Here is a 9,176-nt window from a genome sequence, read left to right as displayed (position 1 = left end):
GGCAACCAGTTCGGGGTGTACCCCGCCTCCTGCCCGATGACAGCTGGGATAGGCTCCAGTACGCCCGCGACCCTAGTGGAGAGAAGCATCTCAGAAAATGGATGCATGGATGGATAGATGAATGGACATTCCTCATGGTCTTACTGCATGTCCGGAGTGTTTCATTGCATTCCTGTACATGGCACGTGTACGACATCTAGTGGACATTTTAAGAGCTTGAGTACGACCGTTCAAATTCCTGCGTTGACAATTATATTTCAAACATAACATGGAATAATATCCAAGTATATATCCTCCAATTGTTTGATACGATTTCAGATGACTCATTTGAAATACGAGCCATGTTTATACTATTTATAAAATACAAATATGCATTGTTCTAACGACGGACACTGACGGACCTGTTTTCAAAAACAACTTTAAATATATGTACAGGGACTAGTGTGGGCATATAAATTGTCCTTATTTTAAGTTATATTTGAAGTTTTTATCCAGGAGACGAGTTACCCGAAGCTAGCCAGCGGGTTTGTTTACAGTTTCAGCCTGTTGCTGGGAACGCACCCTCGGTTGTTAGTCTAAGGGCTCCATATTATTAGCTGCCCATAAAAGAGCCTGATTTAATTCTCACCTAGTAACCTAAGTAAAGAGTCTATAAAAGTTTATTTCGTAAAACCACGTATTGACATTTTTTATATTGTATTTTTATCTTAATTCATCAAATATAATTTTAATTGAAATTTATGTCGGTGATTTTGTGACACGGCAGTTGGACTTACACACCAGCATTTTTTTGTTTGTAATTTATAGTACTCAAGTTGTAATGACAGTGTCAACTATACAAACCACCCCCGCTAACGATAACGTCAGCTTCAGACAATATAAACGGTACTATATTATTTTTCGTGGGGTGTGGAAGATACAATACTGAACACGTTATTTCACTGACGTTTCCAGCTGACCAATGACCGCAGCGAAGCGCTCTTTCACCAGCTCGAGGCCAACTGTCAAGATTAAAATGAATTCGTATCACGTTTTGGAACTGGTGGGAGAGGGCTCGTTTGGTCGGGTTCATAAAGGGATGACGAAATTTACAGGCCAAGTAAGTTGTCTGTAAATCGTGATTTACAAAGCTTTTTTTTTTTTTTTTTTCCCCAGGAAAATAATGTAAGCGTTCCTTGTGTGTCCATGTCCAGGTGGTGGCTCTAAAGTTCATGCCAAAGATGGCTCGCTCAAACAAAGAGCTGCAAAGTCTAAAGAAGGAAATTGAAATCATGAGTAACCTTCAGCATCCAAACATCGTAAAACTTTTTGACAGCTTTGAAACTGAAACGGAGGTGCGTTTTGTATGTATTTCACCAAAACAAGTTTCCCAACCTTTATTGAGCCAAGACACATATTTTACATTAGAAACAAATCTTAGCACACCACCAAACAAAAATGTCACAAAAAGTACTTTTCATACTATATATAGTGCAGTGGAAAAAGTACTGGCCCCCTTCTCAAATTCAAACAGGAGGATTCACAGGCGTATTTTACCTTCTGCCATGGAGGGGACGGACCTTGAATTGTTCGGCCTAATACCAGACGTCACTGGTGTAAATAGATTATAAAAGATACATTATTTGTATTTCATTAATAATAATGAAGTGAAAGTGGATCTTTTCCAGCAGTGGTCGGGAATCACTGCTTTACACTTCACTTGAGCTGATCACATGACCATAACTGAGCTTTTTTTAATAGGTTGTTGTTGTGACCGAGTATGCAGAGGGTCAATTGTTCCAGATTATTGAAGATGATGGGAGTTTAGCAGAAAGTCAGGTATGCGCTTCCGACACGTAGTGTATGTGGCACGATTTCATATTTGTAACATTTTCCTCTTCTTTCTTTCTTTGAGGTTTGTGAGATTGCCTGCCAGCTCGTCTCAGCTCTGTATTATTTGCACTCCCGCCGTATTCTTCATCGAGACATGAAACCGCAAAATATTCTCTTTGATAAAAACGGCGTGGTGAAACTGTGTGACTTTGGGTACGTACATTTCCCGACACAACGGCAAACATGGCTGCTTTGTCATCTGCATAGACTTGTGATGCAATTCGTTACTAGGTTTGCAAGGGCAATGAGCGTCTCCACCATGGTGCTGACTTCGATCAAGGGAACGCCCCTGTACATGTCCCCTGAGTTAGTGGCAGAGAAGCCTTATGACCACACTGCTGACCTCTGGTCACTGGGCTGCATTCTTTATGAACTCCACACAGGGGCGCCCCCCTTTTACACCAATTCCATCTTCCACCTGGTGCAGCTCATCGTGAAAGACCCCATCAAATGGCCAGACGCTATGAGCAGCACATGCATGGTACAACGCAACTACAGCTTTATTTATCCTGTCAACTTAAAGTGCACGTTGATATATTTGAATGTTTTTTGTTCAGAGTTTCCTGAAAGGTTTGTTGACCAAAGACCCTCAGAAGCGACTGTCATGGCCAGACCTCCTGCATCATCCTTTTGTTGCTGATGGTGTTCAAGGTGTTGACAATGAAATGTTTTATTACTGCATATTGTATTTAATACTTAATATAGTGATGTGTTGGCAGTAATTCCAGACACAGACGTTTTCAGTCCTCTGACCGTCACGCCTGACCCAGACATGCTGGCACTGAAACTGAAACAAATGGCAGAAAAGACGTCACTAAACTCCGGGGAGAGCAGAATATTGAGAAAGGTCAAGGAACAGACAAGTCAAAATAACGCAAAGAAACCAAGTGACAGTGCCAAAGTGAGTACATTGTTCATCACCCCCCCCCCAAAAAACAAAAACATCACAGAAAGCTTCTACCTGATCTGGCTTCATTTACAGGATATGATTGATGAACTGGAAAGTTCTGCATTGACAGTAGCGCCCCCTAGCAATACTTCTTTAGCCTCAATTCGGTCAACTTTGAAAGGCACTCCAAGAAGTACATATCCCAAGAATCATACTGGTGTGAGATCAAGTGTACAAAAAAGGTGATTATCAGACGTGTGTATGTTACCAAAGATGGTGTGTTACCGTCTTAGGCGTGCGTACTATCTCTGCAGGGGTCCGATCAGTCAGGACTACAAACGAGAGTTCCCCTCAATAGAGGTTGGGCCACGACTAAAACTAAGGACGCCCAAGAACGACACTGACGTCACTGAAACTATGTCTAGTTCTACAGTAAGGCCGATTATTAAATTCACGTTCTGCTAATTTTAACAAGTGCCAGCCGTGTGAATTGACTAGTTTGTCAATTAAAACTTGTTCTTTCAGACGGTTGACAGTGAGGAATTCTGGGAGAAGCTTGTCGAGGAGTCAGATCCAACCCGACAAAAGCAAGAACCATTCAACTACAGCACCATTATTGTGAAACTGAAATCCACAATTTTAGTGTTTAAGCAACAGGTAATTTGAACAAAACATGAAATTACCTATTTCATTTAATCACATTAATTTATTCTTGTTTCTCTGGTAAGCTAGGTGATGGTCTGCTAAAAAACTTGGGGTCCATTTGCCTTGCGCTGAAGGTCCTGCAGAACCTGATTCTGACCTCAGACCTTGCCGTGACGAAGCACATTGGCGGTGAACTTGGACTGCCATGTCTCTTCATTGACTTGGTCCACGACTGTGTGGAAAACAGCGATTTCATCGAGGTGGGAACTAGAAACATATTCTGTAACTTTTGTGCTTATTTTGATCATCAAAACATCTGTCCAACCTTTTTTACTGAGCAAGCAACCGTTGAGTCTGCCAACACTTGGAGAAATGTTTGTTGTTCTGCTGGTCTACTGGGAGAAGAACCATGACGGGTTGAGAGCAGAAAATAGGTTTGATCATTCATGTTCCTTCCCATTAAGTGCTGTATATGTACAAGTGATTGTCCTACAGTTAATATAAAAAGTCTAAACACCCCTGCTAAAATGCCAGGCTTTGTGATGTAAAAAACTGAGACCAAGATAAATAATTCCAAACTTTATCCACCATGTAATGTGACCTATAACCTGTACAACTCAATAGTTGTTGTTTTTTTTTTAATTATCTTTTCAAGAGGAGAAGTCAAAACAAACAACTGAAAGAATGAGGTTGCACAAGTGTGCACACCCTCTTATAACCAGCTGAGGCTGCTGAGGCTGCTGCCCCCGCGAACCGACCTCGGATAAGCGGTAGAAAATGGATCGATGTTCTCGTAGGCTTTTCCTGACATTTTTGTCTTCTTGTAGCAAAAGCCTGAAGGTTTTGTGCTAACACTAACTGCTATTTCTAACTTTTTATAATTGCCTCGTCCTTGTCTAAGGCTCCAGGACTAGCTGAAGAAAAACAGGCCCAAAGCATGATGCTGCCACCGCCACGCTTCACTGTAGGAAGGGTGTTCTCTTGGCGACAAGCAATGTCGTGTTTCATCAGACTATAACACATTTTCCCACGTGTTTGGGAAATTTAGTGGAACAAGTTGTGAAATGATTATCTTTGTCTCATATTTTTTATATACATTTTTTTTAACAGGGTTGTGTAGACTTTTATATCCACTGTACATGAGCTCATTCATTGTTTCTGCATGAAGGCCTGAACAATTCATCAAGCCGTTCCTGACAATTCTTAATCAAGCAGACCTCGATCCCTTAGCTGTAAGTACTCAATAAAATAATCAAAACAGTCAAGAGACGAACAGTTGTCTTGCATTTCTCTGTACACGGTTGATTGTTATCTTTCTGCCTCTAGCCTCTGGCTGCGAGTATTTTATCTCTGTTTAGTCAACGCGATGTTGCTGTTAACGCTGATGTCAACAGGCTCACCTCCTTGCTGAAAGAACTTGTCTCTGGTCCACATCAGGTACACAATCTTTTTACTGCGATGGATTTTTGGTTTGTCTAACTGGCACTTTTTCTACCTCGCCAGCGCCAACTTCCACTGCCACCTGGCTGGGGACTCTGTGATGGCCTCCTCTCTTTACTACTACACACTCTCTCTGAGGTCAGCCAATAAATAGTGTAAATAGTCATTAATGACTAAATAAGACTTGGCCCCAGTCAGCCGTAGCAAAATCCCTATTCATTTACAATGACGATCAAAATGAATAGGGATCAACCACAAGTGACCCAAAGATAACATGAAGTCAAAACTCTCTCAAAATTTGCACCTATTAATTTCCCCCCCACAATTCACAAATGAAAAAAATGTGTAATGCTATCCAGTGCAAGATGGCCAAGATAGCAGGGATTAAACGTCAAATTTGTACACATTTTAATAATAGATTGGTTGTCGTTTGCGAAACATTGGCTTGTAAAACTCTCTTAAACGTCCCTTTTTGACTTCCGCGCAGCATGACGATGGCTCTTCATGTTGGGATCCACTCACTTTTCATCACATTTGGGAAGGCATTGGCACCGCATTGGCGAGGACAAAGCCAGACATGGACTTCTGTTCCACAAATGGTAAACACACGTGATTCATTCAACAAACGACCCTATACTTGAAAATACTGTATTCATTTTCCATGTTCTTCTTTCAGGACTGCATTTTCTTATGTATGTCTCATTGTTGGTCTTCTCCAAGGATCCATATTCATATATTTCACTGTTTTCTGAGAGCAAATCCACATTTTTATACACTCTTGCCTGGCTGCTGAGCTCCGAATGGTTGGTGTTGATGACTTTGTTCAGATTTCTTGTTAAAGTTTCATTTTTGACGGGAGTGGAGCATCACAAAAAGTCAACCTATCCTATTTTTCTCCCCCCCCCCCCCCCCCCCCCCCCACAGTTCTATATTTGCTGAAGGCCATTCAGGTACATTTGAGGAGGGTTTGAGTCGCGAGAGCTTGGTCGTGTTGAGCTGTCACTTCCTGTGCCTTCCATTTGCTTTGGACTTGAATTCACACAGCACTTCTAGGATATTGCACTTGTATGACAGCTGTAATGTTGTTCAAGGGCTTCTGCAGGTTTGTATGTCCTGATGCTCTCACAAAACAACAACGAACATAACAATACAAATCTTCAAATGAGAACATAATATTTCATATCATTAGGGACATATCAACACTTTAAGACAATTGCAATATAGTGCTTTACCACAAGGAATATTGGGACCATTTTGGATCTCCCTGACGGTTCATTGAGGCAATGCGCTGATAAAGAGATGCTCAATTAGGACCTTGCTGACTGTTGGAGCAAACATAATTCAGTGATGCAACAAAGGATAACATTTGCACCCACAAAAATCACATCAAGCATATTATTGTGTGTGTATTTCTCTCCGTTATTTTGAGTCTTCTGTTTGATCTGTTGATTTTGATGTCTGTTTTCTATTTCATTCTTTGGCAGGTGATTCAAACGCTTCCTGTTTCATTAGCGGAGCTGCCAGTGTCACTTCTGCGCCGCTTGTTGCTGCGCGACCGTCAGCGTCTTGTTTCCCGCCTCAGCAAAGCTGCTCGTGGCTTTTTCTCTGCACCGGCGCTCAGTCCATCGGGTCAGCAGGCACCGAGTAGAACCGCCGGTTCTTTGCTGTCTGATTTGCTGCAGCTGGATGAGCTCGGGGACTCTGCTGTAGAACTCCTCTCTCTGTTATACCTCGTCACCCGTTTTTGCCCTAACTCCGGTCGCCTCCAGCTTCACCTTGAATCTTCTGTGTTGCACCAGGCGCTCACGCACTCTTATGACCCAATCAAGGCTGCCACGTGCAAGGTTTTGGGAAACCTGTACCCATTGTGGTCGTCCAAAATTCCCAATTTACAACTTAACATTTTTAAAGGCATGATAGAGCTTCTTGAGGATTCTAATGTGCATGTGCGGCGGGCGGCTTGCTTGTCAGTTGGGAAATGGTTGGGTTATATTGCACTGGAGGCGAACACGAGAAGGCCCGATGGAAATTTAGCCAATACTGCAGACTGGTTAAGAGTGAAGGGCATTGATGATGATACACACAAGCGTTCGAGCAGTGAGAGGGGTGTCGCCGTGGTGACAATAGTGAACGAGTTAGCTGACGATGACATGAGACAGTGGCTTGAAGAAGCCAGACTGACGGGGGCCACCCTGGCATCCTTGACCTCTGACCCTGATGACCGCACTCGTCTCCACGCCTGTGCGGCTCTGGGAAACCTGCTACACGTCGAAGGCGCCGTACCTGGGCTGCTGGAAGAAAACGTGTCCAGATTTCTTCTGAGAGCCGCGTGCACAGATTCCCACAATGTCGTGAGAGAAGCCGCCATTGCAACTTTAAGTTTGTACGCCCAGCAGAAGGCAATAAGACAGGTAATGAATGACTAGGAAGGCAAGTTTTCAATGTCATTTTTTTTCATGCTCACTACATATTGTGTCTGATTGTATCTTTTTATTTTTATTTTTTTATTTTTAAGGTTTTAGTATCACTGGATGCCAGACAGAAACTACTTCAGGCCCAGCATGCACCTCTACAATGTGACTATCTTCCTCTTATTAGACAGCTCCAGACAGATGAGACTGATAAAAATTCATAATACTTTTAGTGAGTTACCTTTGTTGTGTCTGCCAGAAAAAGACCAAATCAAGCATATTGCAATGTTTATGCACGAATAATATCACTACTAAAAATCTTTTTAGTCTCGAAAAAATAATTCTTGTCTCAAATATATGTATATAGGTTTATGAATGTTGCTAAAAGAATGACATCAAGTCAGGTAAATATACAGTATCTAAGATCCGAAATTAATAAATGTTGCAAATGTTTAAAAACGAAAAGAAAAAAGGTCTCATTCGCCAAGTAAGATTCAAAGGGCTATATATAGTAAATGTGACGGAAGAACAAAATGTTTGTGATTTATATTTGGGGAACAGCACGGTGATCGACTGGTTAGCTCATATATGTCAAACTCAGGCCCGGGGGCCAAATTTGGCCCACGATGTCATTATATTTGGCCCGCAAGGCCTTATCAAATGTGTATTAGAGCTGGCCCGCCAGTAAATAGCACATGCGCCACTAATATTACAAATCCCAGAATACTTTGCTAGTGTGTCGGCCCATCGGTCTCGACCGGTGAGCGCCCCTTCCCTTTCTGTTGCAGTCGTTAGCAACTATGCTAGCGGTCTCCTCGAGCCAATTTACACTTCCGCTTCCCACAAATGGCCAAACGAAAGATGGGAAAGGGTTCACTTCCAAGACAGGTGGGAGGCAGATTGTCTGTTGACTAAAGTAAAAGACAGACCGTGTTGTCGTGTGTGGAGCAACGTGGCTGGAACAAAGAATAGAACATCATTGAATTCAGGGTTGTTGTTTTTTTTTTAATGCTCTTTATCAACTCTGAGGCAGGGAACGTTAAAAGTTTGAAGTTTGGATTTTTATTGAAGGACATTCTTATGTTTGGGGGGTTGTTTTGTTGTTGGCCTTTGAAAAAAGATTTACATCAAAAAGAAAGGCCGTCGAAGATGGATAAATAGAAGATAAGAGAGACAGAAGAATCCATGTTATCTATTAAAATACAAAACAACAAACAAATACCACTGATGTCTTTTGTCGCAAATTTGATGTCTCGTGTTTATAATATTAAAGTTTGTTTATTCCAGATTCAGTGTTTAAGCAAAATTTTAGTTTGTTCTCACATGATAAACTTTAACGCTACATTTCTGCACAAAAGGGAAACATGCACACCGCAGCGATTTTTCATTAAATATTGAGTTTGTCCCGCGACGTTGTCCCAATTTTTGATTTTGGCCCACCGTGAATTTGAGTTTGACACCCCTGGGTTAGCTCATCTGCCTAACAAAAACCCGGCCTCGCCTGTGTGGTAGTTTGCATGTTCTCCCCGTGCCTGCGTGGCTTTTCTCCGGGCACTTCGGTTTCCTCCCACATCCCCAAAACATCCATGGTAGGTTCATTGAAGACTCTTAAATTGCCCGTAGGTGTGAATGTGAGTGCGAACGCTTGTTTGTTTCTATGTGCCCTGCGATTGGCTGGCGACCAGTCCAAGGTAAAGTAGGTTTTCGGAAGGTTTGCCACACGAAATGACTGAAACATCAGCTCTCTGCATCGGATCCTCGTAGGCTGGCTTTCAACAGCCCGACTGTAGATGTTTTTCTTCCCTCCAAAATAATACTTTTTTAATAAAATGCACAAATGTTTTTAATGTGATCATTCTTATTTTTGGAATTCTTGTGAATGTAACGTAATTGATTCAGCTTTGAAAAAGCACACGCAC

At 42.0% G+C, this 9,176-nt stretch overlaps 1 protein-coding gene across 2 annotated transcripts; it reads left to right on the top strand.

The window, feature by feature from the left end:
* Positions 1-784: 784 nt before the first annotated feature.
* Positions 785-9,100, top strand: stk36 (serine/threonine kinase 36 (fused homolog, Drosophila)). Of its 2 annotated transcripts, XM_061752038.1 has the most exons (21): positions 785-885; positions 955-1,099; positions 1,194-1,334; positions 1,741-1,818; positions 1,895-2,025; positions 2,104-2,353; positions 2,430-2,523; positions 2,592-2,773; positions 2,855-3,003; positions 3,055-3,193; positions 3,287-3,418; positions 3,490-3,666; positions 3,749-3,840; positions 4,575-4,638; positions 4,733-4,843; positions 4,910-4,984; positions 5,334-5,445; positions 5,523-5,649; positions 5,771-5,948; positions 6,331-7,257; positions 7,362-9,100. In XM_061752038.1, the coding sequence occupies exons 2-21, from the start codon at positions 962-964 to the stop codon at positions 7,479-7,481; spliced, it is 3,417 nt and encodes a 1,138-aa protein (XP_061608022.1). In that variant the 5' UTR covers positions 785-885; positions 955-961; the 3' UTR covers positions 7,482-9,100. The 2 variants fall into 2 exon arrangements, with proteins under 2 accessions (XP_061608022.1, XP_061608023.1); XM_061752039.1 differs by having other exon boundaries at positions 806-1,099; positions 3,076-3,193.
* Positions 9,101-9,176: the final 76 nt, after the last annotated feature.

This window comes from Phyllopteryx taeniolatus, chromosome 17 (assembly GCF_024500385.1).
Source record: "Phyllopteryx taeniolatus isolate TA_2022b chromosome 17, UOR_Ptae_1.2, whole genome shotgun sequence".
NCBI lineage: Eukaryota > Metazoa > Chordata > Actinopteri > Syngnathiformes > Syngnathidae > Phyllopteryx > Phyllopteryx taeniolatus.
The sequence above is the reverse complement of the archived record's forward strand: the minus strand, read 5'-3'. Positions and strand labels throughout refer to the sequence as shown.

Coding starts and splice junctions, on each gene's coding strand:
- stk36 (XM_061752038.1), top strand. CDS start 962: ATGACCGCAGCGAAGCGCTCTTTCACCAGCTCGAGGCCAACTGTCAAG. Junction 3,194..3,286: donor AAACTATGTCTAGTTCTACA/GTAAGGCCGATT, acceptor TTGTTCTTTCAG/ACGGTTGACAGTGAGGAATT. Junction 5,650..5,770: donor TGGCTGCTGAGCTCCGAATG/GTTGGTGTTGAT, acceptor CCCCCCCCACAG/TTCTATATTTGCTGAAGGCC.